The sequence below is a fragment of the Neolamprologus brichardi genome, chromosome 12 (genome assembly GCF_056152115.1).
Source record: "Neolamprologus brichardi isolate AB-2024 chromosome 12, ASM5615211v1, whole genome shotgun sequence".
NCBI lineage: Eukaryota > Metazoa > Chordata > Actinopteri > Cichliformes > Cichlidae > Neolamprologus > Neolamprologus brichardi.
In genome coordinates, this window is record NC_142115.1 from 23,724,347 (window position 1) to 23,746,630 (window position 22,284).

Below are 22,284 nucleotides of genomic sequence, written 5' to 3' on the forward strand. Positions count from 1 at the left end.
TTGCCTGGGCTGGCAAGGTTGGTGGCAATTTTACCCCTCTTTTTCTCTACTGTCGAGTCCCTAAGCTCCTTGATGTTAAGTAGCTGACAGTCAATGATCCACTCAGCAGTGGCGAGGTACACGCTCAAGCCTTGTCCTCTGAGAAGCAGGAGGCAGGAACTCAACCAAAGTTTGACATCAAAGACATGTATGTTTAAAAGTGAATGAGTCAGTGGGCTTTCTAGCTCATCTGTTTGGATGTTTACTTGCCTGTTGGTTTGTTTTTATTGGTCTTCCATTTCTCTCACTGTATTACAATCAGTCACTATTAGTAATTCATAAAAAGTGTTGTGTAAGTTTTTTTTATTATTATAATTTCTTTTCTTTTTTTTTTACATTCGTTTTGCTTAATCCTGTGGGCTGGAAAGACCTGCATGCAGTGAGATGGTCAGGTTTGTTCTTTAAGGTCCTCACAGAATGAGGCAAGGCAAATGAATTAGACACACAACCTGTATTATAAGCTAGGGTGGAGAATGGATTGACGATGTCAAATAAAAGCAGATTGCCCCACCACCCTTGAGCAGACAACAGCATATGACAGACACGTGATCAGGCCCAAGCTATTATTTATAACATAAAAATGCAAATAAATAGGTATGATACAGACTTCTCTTTGTTCTGTTGGCAAAAGCTTTTTTAACTGTAACTGTGATTATTAGTATCTATTATGTGTAACCAGATCAAAGTTAGGCTTAACATTGTCCTTTTCCATCAATTTTATAGTTTGGGATAGATCAGGTGATCCTGAATCCTCTTTTAGTTACGCTATAATAAGTCTAGGCTGCTTGGGATTTCCCATGATACACTGAGTGTTTCTTCTTCACCCATTTCTGAGCCTGGTTCTACTAAAGGTTTCTTCATGTTTTTAAAGGGAGTCTTTATTCCCACTGTCCCCAAGTAGTTCCTTATCATGGCTTGTTTGGTTGTTGGAGTTTTTTCTCTATTATGGTAGGGTCTTTATCACAGTACCTTAAGGTGACTGTTGTTGTGATTTGGCACTATATATAAAACTCAATTCAACTAAATTAAGTTAAATGGTGGGGATCGGAGGGTTGGCCCTGAAAGTTATGATTAGCCAAACTGCTGACAACTTAGTTTGTTTCACTACAGTTAATTCTGTTTCTCCAGCCTTAAATATATAGATAGATGATGGAGATATATGTTTTCTCATCATCATTCACAACTAAGTACCCAAAGTGACACAGTAATTCAATGAATGTTTTATTTACATGCATGCACATTTACACTCACGCAGAAGCTTTTTCTTCCAATTTAAAACTAAACCGTAAACAGACAGAGTGTTTAGCCGTTGTCCTCTGGAGTCTTGCACCCACATACTGTATGTATTGTATGCTGCACATTTTTCCTTGTCATGTAACCCTACTATTGCTAAACGACTTAAAGATTGACAACACAGGGAACTCATTGTGATAATTTTTGGCTTGTGTCCGTGCGTGTGTGTGTGTGTGCACAGGGATTATGTTCGTCTTACTTCTAAATACCATATTTTTCTGAATCAATGCTGTTGTCTCTCCTCTTAATACTTTTATAAACCTCCTAAAATTGGCATTGATGAAATCAGAGCATCTCCCCAGCCCTCTGGGACTTAACAAGAATAATCAATCCAGTTAATTGTTCTGCCGCGACACTGGCAATAACGGCGGTGTCATCCGTTTTCCATATCAAATAGATCATTAGGTAGTTACATAACTACACACACATACACATCCTTTGACATCATTAGCAGTGGCCTCAACCAAAATACCTTAATTAGGATTACCTTGACCTGGAATGCATCCCATTAAGAACAGAAGAGGCGGTAAAAATATTCATACTAGCATCGTGGTTCTGTTACCACACAAAAATAAGTTTAATGGAAATAATTACAGTGGTTAGTGCTCTCATTGAAAAGTCTTAATAATGACATGACTTATTGGTTCTCTTAGTGGTGAGACAGTATCATGGATTCAGCAATATTTTTTTAGCTACTGTTTCCTCTTCTATTAGGACAGGTATTAACAGATATCGAAAACGACAACAAATCACAGTCGGATTAAAGGTCAAGATTTTTGTTTTTCCCCCCCGTAACATAGCTAGAGTAATGAAGTATGTATACAGGGATATTTATTGTCCTTAAGATTACATAAGTTCTGGTTTGACCAATATGAGATTAATTGCTCATTCATTCTCCAGATTGTTATGTGTGCTGTGCTGCTGCTTGGCTGGTACACAGCAGCATGATCATATTTTGAGTGTCAAAAACAAACCTTGCTCTGCTTCAGACATTTGGCTGCCATCAAATTCATACTGAGAAAATGAGACACAACAACATTACAAATTTTGGACATAACACTCACAGAAACTTGCTCTATTTAATGAAAGTATTTCAGATTTGGTATGTGGTGTCATATCTGGGGGAAATCGCACTGAAGTTGAATGAAAATGTGATTTTTTTTTTCATATTAAAGCTTAAATATCAATGAGACTTGATGTGAGCTGTTTCCAAGAATATCATGTGCCTCGTATATGAGCAGCTGTGAATCATATATCAGTGCTCTACCTGCAAACTACAGACCTCCAAATCTGCTGTGAGAGATCGGAAATTCAGATATTTTAGGGATTTCGAGAAGCCATTGTTCTGTGTCATATGCATAGATCTGCAGTTCCCGATATTTGGAATACAGATTTTGATGGACTTGTTTTGAAATAGCTCCTAAAAAATTGTGAATTCATATTAAAATGTCTATTATTGGTCTAGAGTTTATTTGCAAACATATTATTAGTTTATACCTTATTCATGTTTTAGTCCTTCATTATAAGTACAAACAAAGTATAATCATTGTATGACTGTACTACCCAGAAAGCACACCTCTAATGACCCATTGCAATATGCTTTTGATTTAATGTATTTCTGATCTATGTCTGTGTATGTCTGTGTGTGTGTGTGTGTGTGTGTGTGTGTGTGTGTGTGTGTGTATGTGTGTGTGTGTGTCTATATCATGCTTTCAGCATTGACATTTCCATTAAAAAAGCTATGTAGTAGTAGCATACAGTGTGTGCTTTTCAGACAATGAAACACAGAGCTCAAATAACACAAAGGATAAAATCTTGAGTCAAACAAATGCAGTGATAGTGAGGATTGCTTGCCAGTAAGAGCTTATAAATAGAGATATTTACTAAACCTATTCCTGCAGAGAGATAATCCATCAACTGAAAGAGGGAATATGGTGTAAAGTGATCAGTGATGCCTCTAATATTTGTCTGATATTTATGTCCTGTCCAGTCCTGTGTAATTTTTCTGCACGATGATTTCAGAAGAATGTGGTTGCTGTTCTGCACAGTTACACCTCTATCTATCTTTTTTTTCCAGATATCCGTGGCATTGAGGATTTTCTTGACAGTACCTCTCAGCAGGGGATGGATGTATCCCTTCAGAAAGTGGAATCCAACATTAACATGATGATCACGAGTCTGTTCAGAACAATGCGTGTGGAGGAGCTGCATCGCTATAGGGATACACTGCGCAGAGCTGTGTTGTTCATGAGCCCAGCTACGGCCAAAGCGTTTATTACCGAGGTAAGGAAAGTTAGATTTGAGCCTTCGTTTGTCAGTTAATAAAGTAGGTAAACAACACCAGTGATGGCATTTTAGAAGTTTTGTGGAACCAGAACTGCTGGACCAGGACGAACATTTCAAACTCACTGCCAGGGAGAGCAGAGATGATCAGACTCGTTGACAAGACAAATTGTCATCCAGTTTTGAAGTATGTTCCCTAATGGCATGTTTACACTCCTTCAGCACATGCACCCAGATATCCAGATAAGGCCGACATAAATGTCTGACATATGCCTCTCTAATACTGCATGGAAAGGATGCCAATTAGATGCAGATTAAGAGCCACTGAGTCATTATGACGTTTGAGGTCTTACAGAAAGGAGAGAGCTACTTTAAACAAAAAGTCCTTTACAAACAATAGTTTAAGCCTTTCTCAATCTGCGAATGGCATGTTAAACAGGTAGCTTACATTTTAAATAGCCTCACAGGACTTTATATAAAGATGTTAGCAAGTCTGGAAGAGCTGAATGCTTTGATGGAATACCAAATTAAATATGCAAACTATAGATATAGATTTTATGTTGTTACATGAGTAGCAAATTAAAAAAATGTAGTATGAATCTGTCTTACATGCTTCACGGTTAAGTGATTAATGGTATTTTGAATTGGGTTTACTCTTGTGACGCTACCAATGTGTTACCAGGCTTAATGAATGTTTTGCTAATTCACGTGAGCCCTGTGTGTCTCTATTAACCAGATCAGATGAAATTATTGGAGTTAGTCCTCTCAAGGCCACTGAAGTATTATTTGTTAAGCCCTGAGCATGATGGGAAGATATGAAAGTATTCATTGGTTTACTTCTTTCACTCCCGCTCTTTCTCTTGGTACGAGTCAGTGTTAATTTATGCTGCACAGACAAGGTGCATGTTTTTAATGTAATTTTTAGGAAACATGCATATTCAAACAGACACACACAGTTCTCTTCCCCTCTCATCATACTCTTTATCGCTTCAGAAGAAGACAATTAGAGGAGTTCCTTTTGCTCCTATACATAAATGATATGGAGGTCATGGTTGAAAGCAATAGGCTCTAGCATTAGTTATGAATTCTTAATTTGAATTGGTAGGATGGGGCTTAATCCCATGTGTCATGTTCTCATCTCAGTTTAATTAAAAGTGACCTCGGAAAGAGCAATCACAATCTAATTTGGTTGGAGGCGTGACAGGGGTGGGGGTGGATGGTGGGGGGGTGAAAAATGGGGTGTTATTGTGTGACTGTGGGTGTGTTAGCGTCAGTGTTTGTGTACCATAGTGTTTCTGTGGCTGTGTTACAGCCTTTTAAGTTTAGCATGGAAATACACTGGTGGTAGGCCTCTTAGCCTCAAGGCTTTGCACTCGCATTCAGAAAAGATCGTCAAGCTCACTTTAGATGACTTTCAGTGCTGAGGTCGTTAATCAAACAAACCTGATGCATCATGCAGTACTTGTTACTCTTATCCAATGTAGTGCATTATGAAGCTTTTTGTGAAAAGTAGTTCATTACGTCACTCTTTATATTACTTTACTGCTAAATCTAACCATTTTAAGTTGTTGTAGTGTCTTGTTCATGTTCCTGACTTGATATATCATTGAAATAGTGGTAAAGGCCAACCTGCTTGTACACTTATGTCTTCAACCCGTTGGCACTGGGTGCTCTGTGCTTGCCAGGTAACAAAAGTCAAGAGGTGCATGACAAGCTGAAATGACCGTAACATGCCATTGATCAGCAGTTGTAATGTCAATTTTAATGGACATTATCATTTGTGAGTGCAACAATGGTAAACATAAATAGGTCATACTGTAATTAGTTCTCAGGTATAAATATAAATCTTCAGTTACAGTCCCACACGACAGAGGTCCCTGTAGTAATGAGGCGACTCACAAGGTCTTTCTTTTACTTTTTACCCCTGAGCCGTACGAGGCTGATAAGGTATTGTCGTCACCCTGCCATTGGGCGAGCAGGCAGGCGGGCAACCTGGACACCCAAGTTTGTGAATGCGGTTACTCGAGAAGGAAGCAACACTGGAGTTTCAAATTGATATCATAGCTGTATCTACTAAAAATCGCAGATAATTTTGTATCTCTACGACCTCGACCTCAAGGTCAAGATCAGAGTACAAGTTTTCTCAAAATCTTGTGAATGCAATGAGGGGAGAATGAAGTCACCTAAGATTTTGTATCTACTACTAGGCTGAGTGGTACCACTGGCCACCACCAGTATTTTTAAGTATTCAAACAGAGCCATTGGCAAAGTTAGTAAAAACCAGCCCAAAAGAGCACTTCAGGGAAAAATGTTGCGGTCAGAGCAATTCTGCTGTAGATAAATGGAGCCCAGACTGCTGCGAGCCTGGCTGCCCATTTGTTACCTGTTGAAGGTCGAACTTTAGATGGAGCCAGGCTTCTTTACTACTAGCTGTGTGTTAGCATGTTGTCACTGCAGGTGTTTGAAAGCAGCTGATTTCATGTTAGCAGTGGGCAGTTGACAAAATATCCCTTATTGTGCAAGAAAAATTGATTTACATATCTCCACTCCTTCATTGGTTTACACCATTTTCCTGTTTAATATGATTGTAGCAATGAAAGGTGCATTTTGTTTTTTTATTCATTTATTTTTTGACCTTATTTGGCTGTCAAATCAACAAATGAGAGATCCCTCTTTCAGTCCTGGGAGTTCACACAAATCCTTTTGAGGTTTCATGAGAAAGAATAAAATCTCCCAAATCAAAAATAGAATAAAAGTATTTATTCATTTATTTTTTGCCCATTATATAGATAATGATCTAGTAACCAGTAACCAGATAATGGGATTCCAGTGCAAAGTCACAAAATATGCATTTTGTTGAAGTTATTCTGACTGAACAGGTTATGTCACCTGTTAATTGCCCCTTGTCTTCTGATTCTGATTCAGATCCTGGTTCCTTTTGTATTTCCTTGTTTCATTTTATCTTGACTTTGGTTTACTTGCTAACATGAATCACTGCTGGGTGAATGGGGAACAGGACAGAGGATCCTTAAGGCATAGAGAACAGTCAGGCAGGGATAGGTGTCAAACAGGCAAAATTAATTAATTTCAATCTCTAATCTATTGGGTTGTCTGTCTTTACACGTTCCTTGGGATTCGTTTTTAAATATAAAAAAGGCCTACAATTTAAAAAAAAGCAAAACAGTACATAGAGTCAAAATGTAAACCGATGATAGAATGCATCCTTATTATAATTTATTCATTTAAACTACGAAATCTGATCTACAGTTGGTGTGGAATATTGCTTTGGCTATTATACAATATGAAAGCACCCGCCTCAATTTCAGTGTGTGACTGGAACCCAGATTAGTTTTCTAGAGTTTCTCTCTCTTTCCTTTGGGAAGGTTGACAAAGCAGTCATTTAATCTAATTTAGTCAGACATCAAGTGGAAAGGGGTTTCTGAGATGAAGTGTCGGGAGACGGTAAATATTGGTGGATAAGATTGATGGTCACAGATGTCTCTTTCTCGCTCTACCTGGGAGGATGCTCGGGGAGGGAGAAACATATACACCGGTTGAGAGACAGACACAGACTGTCATGGAGACAGCGAGAGATGAGTGGGATGTTGTTTTTTTTCTCTTTATCAGTTATTTGTGAGGTCATTTGTCATGAAAAGCACCTCCCACCCAGATGCTCTAGGCTACGGTGGATGTGAACTGAAAGCTGTTGCAAAATAACAAGACTTGACAGAAAGAGAGAGAAAGGTACACAAGATGATTGAGCAGAGAATCATACACATTTAAGACAACGTAACGTTGCTTAAATTTAGCATCTTTCAAAAGAAACTTTGGTCTTTCCGTTTAAAGTACTTATTGGTGATGATTTTGTGATAAAGAGGAGCAAAGCCAGTGGAAATGTTTCAAGTGAGAATGAATGCTTGACGTATACATTCATGATTCATTCGTAATTTGCTGTTTAGTAATGTGTTATTTATATGTTGCTTTATGTCAGAGCTGGCTATCACTAAGGAGATGGAGCAGCAGATCACCTACTATTCAGAAAGTTTTCTTGGTTGTGTCAATGTATGTGAATATTAGACATAAAGCACTTAGATGGATGAATGAGGCATGTTGTATATAGTGCTTTAAGTCCTCAAGTAGAGTAGAAAAGCACTATATGTGATCCAGCCCATTTGCCAAAGGCTCTGTGGCTCTCTGCTGTAGCCTCCCACCACAACCTGTGACAAGTCAGCATTAAGTTCTCTGCTCTGAATACTGATTTTGAAAGTACCAAAAAAATCCAGAGGCCATCAAGTTGTGAGTTTAACCTCCTAAGACCCGAACTCTTTCATGGCTTACATTTTTAATTTCTCTTTCCTATTTTAGGCTGATAGTTTTTTTTTAAAGTTTTTTTTACCTGGTTTTTGTTTCTGAGAAAAATGAGATCCATATATGGGGACAATTGTTTTAAATTTCGATAGAACAGTGGCAGTATAATGTCCTCGTGAGTGGATATCAGGTCCTTGTAGAGCAAGATTTTGTATTTTGGTCTATATAACCCAAAATGTGATGTCCACATATGTGGACACCAGGTCCTAGGAGGTTAATTTTAGATGAGTGAAATTACTATTTTTACCGTCAATCGAGCCTAAAAACCCATATTACCATTTCTCAAGTATATCCTCCTGAGAACCAGCCTATTCATTCATGTCCTCTGTAATGGACATTTGTTTATATCTTTGTATAAGATCTTTGTATGTATATCTTTTGACTTATTTGAGCTTCCCTACTAAGTCCTGATGTACTAAATAGAGGACATCCTGGGCTTTCCATTGATATCTCATGTGTTTGGGTGGCCTCTTTTAGCTCCAAAGAGGCAGGAAATCACAAAAAAAAGTTCAAAAGTTCAGAGATTTATTTTTATTTTTTTGTGGTGTATTGAAAATCCAAATATCATTTACGTAAATGACATTTTGGATTTTTATCTAGGGCACTGAGCTTTGACATCTGTGTGGGAGCTCTTACAAGCTTTGGTTATGCCACTTGAGGACAAGACAACTGTCTTATATCTACTTCAGTGTTGCAATACTACTTAATGCCACTCTGGTGCTGAATAGTAATCCATCATCCCAATCTCATGTCACTATGGAGCAGGGTTTCTTCTAGGACCTCTATGTGTTTGGCTGCATTTATCCCTCAGTTTAGCCCCTAAGCACGTTGACCCTGTTTGGTGAGAAACCCTACACAGTGTTTTGATGCCACTTCTGTGCTTCACTGTAAGGATAGTGTTAGCCAGGTGATGATGTCTAGTGTTTGTGAGAGATAGTGCTTGAAAAAAAACAAAAAAACATTGGAGAACATTTTTATCTTGTGAGACCAGAGAAGGATTTTTTTTGTGCTCTCGGAGTCCTTTAAATGGCACTGGGCTCTGGGGAACCCTCAGTGCTTTAGTAATGCTTTTATACTATTGCCCTGATCTATGCCTCACTGTCTGAGGTTAACTCTTGTTTTACTTTAAATTTCTGTTGCTCTTCCTCTTCACCTTCTTTGACTCCTCTGACGACTAAACTCTTCCACTTCTTTCAATTTAACTGCGGTCCACTTACATTTTAAGCTGCACAAGGACGTTTTGTACCCGGTGGCAGATATTACCATGTTACCGAATGCAAACATATTTGGAACTAATCTGAAAACTAAGTATGTCATTACATAGCCACTAAATTGTTCAATCACCATTAACGTCATCATCATAATTTAAAGCAACAAGTTTGCCAGTTGCCTGTTTAAATTTACAGTAAGGTGAAGTGTACCTCTTGGCTTATCTCTTTTTAATTGTCAGATTATTGTTTTCATCCATCCTTCCTTTTCTAAATTCCTTCTTGTGAAGATTATAGTCCAGCATCTTCTGAATTCTCAGCAGAACATCCTCCTCCAAGCACATCCTTTCACTTCACCCCACAAACTAATCTGAAGCCCAACATTCCCATTCAATTTTCTGCATTATTTAACATTTTCCTGCTCTGTTGCCTTTTTTCAATCTGGTACATATGGCTGAGTTGCTAGCCACTGGCAGCAAGGTTTCTTGACGATGCATTCATTTCCTTATTCCATCCACTTCATGTAGACATAAGAGTAAAGTTGGATTTTTACCCTGGGACTGTTTTTCTATTAAAAATATTACTCTTTGTGATTTCCCTGGACTCAGCGCAAATAAATAACCAATAAGAGGATAATATAAGGACATGAAAGGCGATTTCCCCTCTTATGCTCCTTTCATGCAACTTTCATCTTACGTGCAGCTTGAGATGATTCTTAAAGCAGCAAGAGTAACACAGCTGGTAAGTAGTCAAAAAGTAGAAGAAAATAAATTGAGGAAAAAACTGAAAATATATAACTAAAATTGCTCCATCAATTAAGAACAATAAATGATAGGGCACCATAAGTGATAACTAGGTGGTCCTGTTCTTTAAAAGGACAACTTTTCTCTCCAGTTGTGCATCAGTCAGCACTTCTTTCCACCACTAATAGTTTTGTTTTTGAAGATAAAGCATGAACTAATGAGTCAGTATTTATTGTTAAGGACAAATGTACTAGTATATAATACAGTGAGTCAGAATTTACTCTGAGAAACTGGTCTTCTGCCTATCCTTATCTCTGCCTCAACACATACACACAGAGACTTCATATTAGATATGCAAAGAAGTTGAAAATATGAATTTTGCCATTTGATCTTAAAGCGTTAAAATTTTAAAACGTTGACATTTTGGGACTATTTTCTCTGTAACTGACATTTCTTACTTGAAGGACCATCAAACAAGTTGGAGATTATTCCAAAGATGACAGATGTCACAAATGAAACATGAAGAAAAATATTCTTTATAGGACATGTTGAATAATGTATTCACTGAAGTCTCCATCCACTGCAAGAGTGTTTTTTTTTCTTTAGTAAAGCTCTGGTTGTCTTTTATGCCTAAAATCTAAAATAGAGAGGCAGTATTGAACTATAACACGACTGGGTAATCTAGAGTATATGAATCAACGAGGACAAGAGTATTTCATATGGTGAAAAGTATATGTCAGCAGAATAGGGGGAGGTAGAACGTTAAAACATCCTATGTATTCTACACAATAAGAAAGCCAGCATAATACACATAATGCATCTTGAATTGTTGGCTGTTTACCTGCCTTGGCTCAGCCACTTGATGAATTATAATACCAACCTGGGACAGCTTGCTTCTTATTTATGTATCCTTGATCATACTTTCATGTCTGTGTAATCTCTCTTTTGCTGACAGTTTTCCAATTTCACATAGAAATGGTACATAAAGGCCTCATGATCTATGATCCTCCTCTGCCATGTCTGTAAAAAGCCTAAAGAAAAAACATTAAGCACACAAGGAACTTGGAAAGTTGTAGAATTTGTTGGTATAGTACAGTTATGTGGCTCTTTTTTGTTGTTGTAACAGCTTCAAGGGTGTTTTTTTTGGTCTTTTTTATCTGTTTGTATTTTTCTCTTTTTTACATCTTTCTGAGCGCTAATGTTAGAATTAATTCAATTGCAAAATTTGATGATAGATAAACATAATGGGGACTAGACTTTGAAAAAAGATGAATATCTATTGGAGTTTTGAATGGATATCACAAAGTGGATGACTAAATGTATGGCGAACTGGGCAGGTTTTTTGCTGCGTAGGGAAGCAGGAAAACCAGAACTGAAGTGAGCAGAGCTGTGAGCTTCCCACATTCAGAAGCGGAGCCTGATGAGCAGGGTGATTGGGGCAGGTCAGAACAGATGGTAGATGATTGAGAGTGACTGCAGGTTAGTTGAAGTGCAATTACAAACTTTCACTGTTTGACGTCTACAATAAATAATGTTTTTAAATGTGTTGCTTCCGCTGTTGTAGCAGGCAGTTTGATGAATTTTAACATTTAGGCTGTGACATGTTTAATATGATAAATGTGGAGCTGTTTTTTTTTTTTTACATACTCTTTTTTTACAGATAGGCTGAACCCAAACAAAATAATATTCTTCCAAATTAATTTTTAAGTTTTCCATAATGCTGATATACTGCAATTATTAAATTATTCAGATGTTTAAATCAATGTTTTCTAGTCACTGTGTATTGGTGAATTGTAGCTAATATAACTTTATTTTTTACTATTCTAAAATGATAAACCCTGTAGTTGTAAAATAGCAAACTCAATGTATAAATATATAAATTAAATAAAAAATACAGTAAAGCCATTTCATTTATGGTGCAGCCTGGAACTCTCTTTCTACTCAAGCCACTGATTTAGTTTAGTCACTCATCCTTTTTCAGAATAAGCTTGTGTTACTTTTATTTATCTTATTTCTCACTCAAATCTTAAAATTTTATGATTCTTTTTCTTAACTCTTATCATGTCTCCCTATGTTTTTATTTCTTTTAATTATCTTAATTGTACAGCACCTTGGTCAACAGTTGTCATTTTAAATGTGATATATAAATACATTTGACTTTGACTTCTCATGTACAACCTCACAGTACTTCTGCATCTAGCTAGCTGAAACCAATCTTATGGAGCAACTTTTTATTTGTTGTTTTTGTTTTGTTTTGGTTTTTTTTTATATTTTTATGTTTCTTGCTTCATTTTTTTTTACTTACATTTTTCAAAAGTCATGGCTTTCAAATGCAGTATTTTTGATTGATTGATTGATTGATTGATTGATTGAATCTTTATTTTGAACATGTTGAAAAAGTACAACAACATAGAATTAAAAGAGACAAATGAACAAAGCAAAACAAAAGGAAAACGAGCAACCACAAAACAGGTGAACACCTTTTAAACAGGTGAACAAACATCATTACACACAAATTGTTTTTTACGACAACAATTTGTTGACACACAAAATTGTTTTTACCATGTGTTTATGACCAGCATGTTTTTATCCCCAAATTTGAGCTGGTTCACTGGATTAATTAAAGATAACATTCAATCACTTTCTGGATTGCAAAAAAATATCTTTAATTTGGCATCTTAATTAAAAAATATATTTATGTGCTTTGGATTTTTGTAAAACAACACATTTGAACATTTATGAATAACAATGATTATATTTTAGCATTGAAAATATTATTTTGATCATGAACTTGCTCATATTGTTTGTTTAACCACTGCAGAAACAAAAAATGATTTTGCTAATTACCAACACTGCTTAATTTATTGGACCTGTCACATAAACCTTATATTGGGTTGTGATCTAATAAATTTATAAAGCACTGTAGTTGGCTAAATCCACAAAGAGCAGTTACCCTCAGGAAGTGCAGCAGCAGGTGGCAGCTAACGGCCTGTCCAAAAAAAAAGCTCCTTGAGTTCAGAAAATGTAGGAATATGGAAGATATAGCTAATATAAGTTGAACTGACGCAGACAGACACACATTTGTATGTATAACATTTCCCTCTGCTATACTTTGTTTGGCATTATTTTGTGTGGTATCAAAGTTTATGCTGACAAATGAATACCTAACTGACTCATCAGCTGTGCAGCTGCTACTATATGAGATGGTAGAAAAGTTGGACTTTTAGATGTAGATGTTGATTTCCTCTGACTCTCTTTGATTTAAAATACATCCACATGCATATAAACCCTTCTCACAGCAGATGTCTTCAGCTATCACAGTAGGGAAAGCGGGGGGTAGTAATAATGGCTGTGCTCCACTGAGGCAGGCCCGTCTTTGGTGCATACAGATTCACTGTCATGTCTTGGGTGCTTAATATAACCATATTAATGAGCCATTATTATTACAACTGCGCTTTCTTGCTGTAATGAGTCAAAATGTCTGCGATGAAACAGGTATATTAAATGTACAGTTTAATCAAACAAAAAGCCTTTAAAAAAGCTATTATATAAAATAATGACTTATGGTTGGGGCTGATTTTACCCGTTTAAAATAATGGTACGCATTATCAGAAATAACAGTCAGAGAAATAGTGGAATGAGAGACAGTGAGAACAATTGCCTTTCTGAAAGGGGTGATGGTGGGTGAAATTCAGGTCATGAGCCACAATGGATTTTTTATAGGATTTTTAAAAAACATTTTAGATTGGTGCTGACAGTGGACAATACTTTACCAAAGGACAATTGTTTTGAGAATTTTTTACCTATTTTGATTTCAGTGAGGGGAAGCATATAATTGGTCAGTTTAAATAGATTGTCATGACTCAGATCATTTGTACATCATAAATCATTAACTTTGGTTTGTACAGAGAATCTTTTATACTTTTGTGCCTAAACAAGGGCAAGTTTTAAAAACTGGCTTATCAGAATAGATTGGACTTACTGGGTTGAAGACTTACAAACAATTACACTGCAGTGGCTTTTTTTTGAACAGAGGCTGAGCCAAGAGAATACGTGAAGGCCATTTTAAGATACATGTGTCTTTTTAAATTGTAAATCATGCAAAAAATACACCAGTGGGGCACCAGAATGAAAATATGGACCTGGAAATGTGCATTACATGTCCCCTTTAATTCATTTGCTATAATCATCCCCGAGGGGACGGGATTAAGAGGTTTCCACTGCAAATGGAGCCTTAAATCAGGTGTTGTGATTTTGCCCTGCTCCATTGCCACTGATGAATATGTATTTTCTCATCAACACTCTGCATATGAATTTTCCACATTTTATAATAAATTATCCTGATTCTTTTTGGACCAAAGGGCCGTGAAATATATGCTTGTGAGAGACAATGTATGCTGTCAATTACAGTCAAAAAAAGACAACATTTTCTACAGGACATATTGTATTACATGTATATTATATTTCATTTTTCATATTATATTAGAAATGAAAAAGAACTCCTAAGCAAGCATTCATTATCCATCGATTTACAAGATAGATTGATGTCATGGCTAATCTGAGCGTATTAATGAATGCATTCAGTGGTTTGATTTAATAACTTTGGTGTAGATTCATACTCTGGCTGACTGACACAGTAATTGTTAATTATACTGGGAACCACAGTATTACTGGACTATTTGAGTAAATATCAAATAGTACAAGAAATTAAAGGATTTTGGAGAAATGCCAGCACAGAAATATACAAACTGCGACTCAATGTTGTTGAATATAATCCCCTTTTTCGTATCTTCCCACGTGCGTCCTCTTTTGCTTTTTGCTTACTGACACATGAAGGGCACCATTTTGCATTCTCTCAGTCTAAAGTAAACTTTTACTGAATGTCTCCCATATTAACCACTCAAACATTGCTGGGCCTTGTCAAAATAAAATTGAAGGTTAGAAAATGACAGTTATTATCATGATGATTTGTGGGTAGTTTGAGTGAGTTGTTCGAGTTATTTAGATTTTCTTCATCTTGGCATTACACACAGTTTGCTGCTCTGTTGGCATCTTTGCTTTGGCAATGGAGCTTGAGGAGCAAATTTTGACCCTTATAATTATGGGAAATGTAGCAGACGGCGTGAAAAATAGGAAAGTAGTTGTATAGCATGGAGGGAAAGCGTGGATTGAAGGGCAATGAAGTTTATTTTACGAAGCAAAGTTATGTAAAGGTGACTACTGCGAAAAGGAGGTGGGTGTGTAAAGACAGGAGAATGAAAAAGATCTCGAGAGAGAAACTCTGGTAGAAAAAGTGGCATGTGGGGGTGGGATATAAAGAGGAGCAGATATGTGGTGATTTAAGTTATTGTAGGGAAGACAGAAACTTATTGAGTTTCTGTCAGTTACAATATAGATTATTCAGGTTAGTTTTGATTAATAGTACATGCCTGGCACTTTCGTGACTGTAAAAATTGTATTTATTTTTTGGTACAGGTCACTGGAAGAATGATTAAGAGTGACTCAGAGACAAGACGTCGAAAACTAGATATAAACAGATGATGTAGAATGTGAAGGGTGAACATTTGGAGATGAAATAAACGGATGAGGTAAACACTGCGGGAGTAAACACACAGTGCTCTCTTACGCTGAAGGAGCAAGAACAAAGGAGAGTCAATAAATGTGAACACATACAGACAAATTTGTCTCCTGAATAAAGTGCTGCATTTAGGTGTTCCTCCTTCCGTGAAGTGACAAGCCTCATTTAGCATGTTTAATGTTTAAGTTCAAGACAGCACAATTTAAAAAAGATTGCACAAATATGACCTTTATTGGAAGGGTTGCCAGAAGAAAAAACAAAACACGGCAGCACGGCTTAGGTCTGAAGACTTCTGGTGCAAAAGCTTCACGACTACACCACATTTGACAAATAAACACAACAAAATACACAACATATCGGTACAAACACCCCATAGCAACTGTCAAGCACAGTAGTAGAAGGGTGATGATTTTGGCTTGGTTTGCAGCCACAGAATCTGAGGATCTTGCAGTCATTGTGTTGTACATAAACTCATCTGTATACCAAAGGGTATATGTTTGAAAACTAAAGACTTGCCCAAATTGGATAATGCAATGCCAACAAATTTATAAGAGAATGCATAGAAAAGAAAAGAGTGTCAAAGTGTTGCAATGGCCCAGCCAGATTACAGACCTCAACCTGATTGAAATGCTGTGGTAGGACCTTAAGAGAACTGTGCAGATAAATTGTCTGTAAACCTCAATAACCTGAAGCAACTTTCTACAGTAGAGTGGGGCCTCCACAAGGGTGTGAGAGACTGATTCTGAACATTTTTACTTGATGTCATTGCTGCAAAAGGAGGCCCTGCAAGCTAGCGAATCATGGGGTATATTTAGTTTTTCACATGAGTGCATAGAGTGAGCTGTACATGTGTCATTGCTTCCCACAACTCCAAGGCGGTGAAGATGTGATTCTAGACATAATAATAATAATGATAATAATGATGAAACCAAACTCTGGTTTATTGTGGATTTAGTGGAAGACTTAAATGAGCCGCAGCTTCATTTGTGTTTTGGGCAACTGCTCAAAAAGAATGAAAAACATTTCATTGTGCAACCTCTCTTTAAACATCTTCATTTGAACTTTTTGACTTCTTCCTCTACTGCAGTTTTCTAAATCACCCTCTGGAGATTCTCTGTCTACCACTTTTGCTTGTGCAGCTGCAACATTGCCGTAGACAAAACCGACCCCACATTTTAGCTCTTCAATCTACCTCTCATCACTGGTTTCAGACTATGATGGAAAAGATGAACAGCACTTTTAGGGGGAATGCTGTTTTTATGACATTTATAGGGTTGCGGCGTGAATTCAAGCCTCGGGGATAGGCTGTCAGTGTGTAGTTCTACTGTAACATCCTGAGCATTCTGATGGAGAACATTTACCACAAACAACCTAAATTGTGGCGTGTGTATCTTTTGTGCCAACCCAGCAGGAGTTTGTTTTATTGTGTGTGTGTGCGTGTGTGTGTTTATTATTTTGCCACCGCAAAGCAATCTTTCTCACCACCTGTACTACATGGCCACAACAAAATAACCCAAGGTTGATAATTACAGTATTCCTTTGCTGCAGGGTCTATTGAAGGTCCGTGTCCCTTTGAGGTTATGTCATAATATTTGTACTTTCTGCGTGTGTCTGTTTGGTGTCACACGAAGCAGTCACACGCTTACCTGGAGAGATAGCATTTTCTGCTCACCATTTTCCAGTGTACTTAAAAGGGCCCTTCAAGGGCTCCTTGAACTTTATCACCAGACAGAGATGGCATTATGTTCTTATCTTAACAAACAGGGTGTGTGTGCGTGTGTGTGTGATGTGTGATGACATTAAGGCTTTATCGGTGCACATGGAGCTGGGAGCACAATGATTACAGAGCATTACAACTAAAGGACTGAGAGGTTGTGTGTGTGTGTGTGTATAAATACACACGTGTGTGCGTGTGTGTATGTAGCGCACCAAAGGTTAGCACTATTGACTGCTGCTAGTGGAGCCACTAATGGGGATGCCAGGAAGTACTTCAGAGATGATACAAGTGTGTGTGTCGGTGAAGGAGCCGGGGGTTGGGTATAGGAGGAGAAGGCCTGTGTAAGGTTGTCATTGCACATTTTTTTCAGTTTGGCAATGTGCTTATCTCACAGCAAATCCAGCATGTCCAAATTAACACTGTCAGATTTGATTTCAACACTTTTAAAGTGTCTATATGGGTCCACACCAGAGAGTGTTAATTTAACTCTTTTTGGAGAGTTGGTATGTTAACTCTGATTTAGTGTTAAACACCAAATCTCTCTGGAGTTGATAATTTAACACTTGGTGTTAAGAGTTTATATATTAACTCTCAAAGAGTATTTTAGTTTAACTACGTAAGAGTTAACTTCTAATTAATTCTAAAAAGCGGGAATTTTACTGTTCTGAACTTCTAGAAATTTCTTTTGGAAATAAACATTTACTAAAAAGACGCAATGGTTTTTGAAAAACATTTATTCTGAACTGTGCACCACAATTTCAAAACATTTTCTGAAAGATGTAACAGTGTACATGTTCTCACTTTCATTAGAATTTAGTTTATCAAAAGGTCTGACATAGGTGAGCTGGTAAATGCAAATAACAGCATTCTCATCACTTATTTCAATAAATACAAAATACAATATGCATGTCCTTCATTCATCACTTTGTGGAACTTCAACGCACTTCTGCTCTCCCCCATATTCCATCTTCACAAGCATATCCTATGTGGAGAGTGAATAAAAATTAGTTGACACTAATTAATGGCACAAATCAATTGCAGCACAGTAAAAAAAAAAAGGAATCCTTTTTGAGCCATTACTATTTTTTTACTACTACTAGTATTTTCCCAAAAGACAAGGACACAGACAACAGGTAATACTGAACTAAATGTAAAACCTCAACCTTTTTCATTTTTTACCTAAACCGTGTGCACAAAACTCTAAAGAATCTAAGTGCTAACGTAGAACTCAGTCGGGACTCGGGACGTCTGCTACTGCTGTTTGCTCGTTTTTTTATGGGAGATCGTTTTCAGGCTTCAAGTAGCACCATTATATCAACATTTCACATTCTAGACATTGTTTTAAGTGTATTTGACCAAGAAATTTGACTGAAAATTCACATGCAAGCTTTTTTTCAAGGCTGTGGTATTTGCCCGCAAACAATACCTTTCAGCTAGCTAAAACAGAATATTATGCTATCACCGAGCAACATGGCTAATGCCTTTCACACAGCTTTGTCTCAACTCCAAAGAGCCACAGAAGTAAAAGCTAATAACAATAATTGAAACAATCTTTGAAAACATGACTTACCAAGCATGGCAAACAACTCAAATATGTAGAGCAAAATGTTCTGAAACGGCTTCACTTCAGCTTCGATTGGAGCCGTGCTGGGGGCGGAGTCTGTGAATTTACTCTATTAGTGTCATAGCCCCTGTAGGAGTTCAGAGTTAAGAGGTCAAGAGTTAATGTTTCCATTGTAACACCTCCAGATTTGAAATAGAAACACTCATTTTTAACACTCGATTTTAACTACTATCATTTTACACCTCAGAGTTACATTAAAAGAATGTGACTCTACTTAGAGTAAAATTAACTCTAAGACTACTAACACCAAAACATTTAACACTTTTGAATTTGCTGTGCTGTTGCCTCTTTCTCTTTCCTCTGTTTTCCTGCTTTGTACACAAGCACCTACATACTCGTGCAAACACACACACACATAGACGCTTAATCTCACCTGCACACTCCTCATGCACTCTATGCCCTCCCAATTTTTTAAACCACTTTCAAAACATAGTTACAAGCATACAAATAGTTGAAACTTTTCTCTGTTTCCTCGAGGAAAGATATCCTTAAAAAATGCAGGGTCGTTTGTATTTGCTATTAGAGGTGGGAATCACCATACATCCCTCGATACAATATTATCACAATACTTAACGCACGATACGATATTATTGCAATTTTTTAAAATATTTAGTGATATTCAGATTCTGTACATAAAGGTAAACTTTATCAATATTCATGTTATCTAATATCAAAGTCTCACACTCAGTCTTTCTCTCATTTCAGTCAGTTTTATTGTTGACAAACTGAACGGTTTGTATTACAGTCTAGTCCAACTTAACTGAACGCAACCATCTGGTACAATTATAGCTATTCTGAACTATGCAATTTATGAAAACTATGCAGCCCATTCAGCAACTTAAGAATTTGAAAGTAAATTAAAACAAAATATAATTTTAAATTAAATAAGAAAAGTTTTAAACTTAATTAAAATAAAACATGTTTATTACTTCCAAAAAAAAAAGTTAAACACATTTGGACAGTGAAGGAATGTCAGGATTCTTGCTCAGAAAAAGGATCAACATGCTCTGAAGTCAGAGCATGTTCCAGTCCACAAAAACGTTTTTTGTAACAAAATATCGATTTCTGCTGTCCCTGTATCGATACATTATTAGCAAACAAAATATCACGATACTACACAGTATCGATTTTTTCCCCCACCCCTATTTGCTATTGGAATAAAATAATTTAATAATAAACTATATTTATATAACACTTCTTACAAGATGCATTTGTGTTGTCTGAACTGGGTTACACGTGTGTGTGGGGGTGATTTGAACTCAAGAAAACAGTGTAAGTAAAGTAAAACTAGCATGTGTGTTTTTACCGATATAAAGCAGGGCAATAGGTATTAATAAAAACAAGAAACAATAGGTTGGCGACAGTTGCCTCCAGTAGGTCTGTTTGTGGTGAAGTTTTTGGATTGCTGACAATGGCAGCAGTCTTAAAATGTCCTGATCATTAAACTCTTCTTCACATAATTCACTGAGCAAGTGCAATCCTAATTTACATTGTCTCCATACTGAAGATTGCCCTATGACTTGTGTCTTACATGGTAATTACATGGAGACATTATAAGGGCTGTGGTTTAATAAACACAAATGTTGGCACAAAAGGTGTTGCAATATCCACACAAAATTTTTAAATATGCAAATTTATCAGCTTTTTAAATAAAATAGTACACAATTTAAAGGAATTGGAGGAATCCTCAGTTTTTATCTTAAAACGGATTACTCTGTGCACTCAAACCAATTTCCATAAGGAAAGTGGCCTCGGTTTTCTCTAATTGGTTACTGGAGACCAATGTAGTATATGCTGTTGAATCTAATGCCTTCTTAATTGTTACTGATGTCAAGCCTGCTGACACACTAGATCAATCATATTTAAAATATCCCTGCACAATAATGGTGATGGTGCCAGCCATGGCGCAAATTGGCAAATCATTAGTCCTCCTGTGGTGCTCAGTGGACAGGCCGTCCTTCAAGTGAGAAACTGCTGTTTCATGTCATGATGCAAGATGTCCCAAATCAAAGGTCTAGGCACAGTCAGGGTAAATTGTACCTGCTGGCAATGATAACTATAAATGATTTTTCAAATTTGACTTTATCTGGGCAATTTATAATAGGGGACATTTCTTAACACAATTTTAGGAAAAGTCAGACGCTGAGAATTAGAGCAGTGTTGCAGATATTTGACGGAAAAAAAAAATAGCAGGGGAGAAATTTCCTAATCGTGCCGTGTTTCCAACAGAAAGAGAATGTGGCTGTAGTGACACAGGCTGCACATATATGCGTGCTCTGTGCACATAAATGAATAAGAACAAATACACTCTGATGCTGATGCAACAATAAGTACCTCATCTGGTGTATGAACTCTAATTCTGCCATTTTGAGCAGCAGCTGGTGATGCTAGTGCTTGTTCTGCTCTGCAGCCCTTGTGAGTTACTGAAATAAATCAGAATATATACTGGGGTGGTCCCCCCCACTGTCTTCCCCCGCCTCCAATTATAGTGCGTGTGTTGGAGTACACAGTAGTAGTTACCCAACTTAAGATTGGCCATGATATACCCACCCACTGATGAAAGTGTGTTGTTTAAGGATAAATAATAGAATAAGTAGGATGAAAAGAAGCTTTCTACTTCACTTTTTCTCCCATCTCTCTGCGCATAGCCTGTAATAGGATTTATGGTGTTGAAGATGTAGTAGATGTTAATACATGGTATTATCTGGGTTGAATGAAAAAGGAGAAACAGAGGGAGATGAAGCACAATAAAACCAGAAATGAAAAGGAAGAATGCAGAAAAAGTGTGCAGTGAAAAAGGACAAATGGGAATATGATCATGGTTGAGAGACTTGGAAGTGTGGGGTGGTAACAGGGAACTGATAAAAGCATGCAATGTTTCAGCAGAAAACACAGAGTTGCTGTAAGTACAGTACCCCACTTATGGCTGACAATAAAGAAGGAGGCTTGCCTACCCGAAAGCCTCTTATTGTGTATGGCTGGATGGTCACAAACAACATAGTAGCTTTTAAGAAGAACATCTGACATTTACACTGATGTGCAATGTAGTTTTTTTTCTTTGCAGAGAGTACAAGTAGTATCTAACAGATAAAAATGTCTGACTACTGAAGAATACAGTTCCAAAATAGTTTCCTTACTAAAATTCAGTTAAGTATATAATCTCATATAGTTATAAGTAAACTAGAGTCTTTTTCATATTTGAACTGTAGCAAGAGGAGAATATTGTGTCAGTCTCTGAATTAGCTTTATATAAGTTTTTATATTTAATGTGTGTACAAGAGAGAAATCAGAACAACTGAACTGTGGTTTTAACTTATGTGGTTTGGATCTTTTTCTCAGCATGGAAGGTGTTTTGACCTCCCAGAGCAGTTGCATTACACCTTATTATTTAAGAGCTTGCAGAATAGCTGATAGTTGAAGATGGCTGAAAG

The 22,284-nt window shown here is 36.9% G+C and overlaps 1 protein-coding gene across 3 annotated transcripts in view; it reads left to right on the plus strand.

The window, feature by feature from the left end:
* Positions 1 to 22,284, plus strand: part of grid2 (glutamate receptor, ionotropic, delta 2) — a 507,657-nt gene that overhangs the window by 312,253 nt on the left and 173,120 nt on the right. For all 3 annotated transcript variants that reach the window (XM_006789768.2, XM_006789769.2, XM_006789770.2), the window contains exon 4: positions 3,410 to 3,615. In XM_006789768.2, coding sequence (XP_006789831.1) covers positions 3,410 to 3,615 — 206 coding nt within the window. The remainder of the gene's footprint in view (positions 1 to 3,409; positions 3,616 to 22,284) is intronic.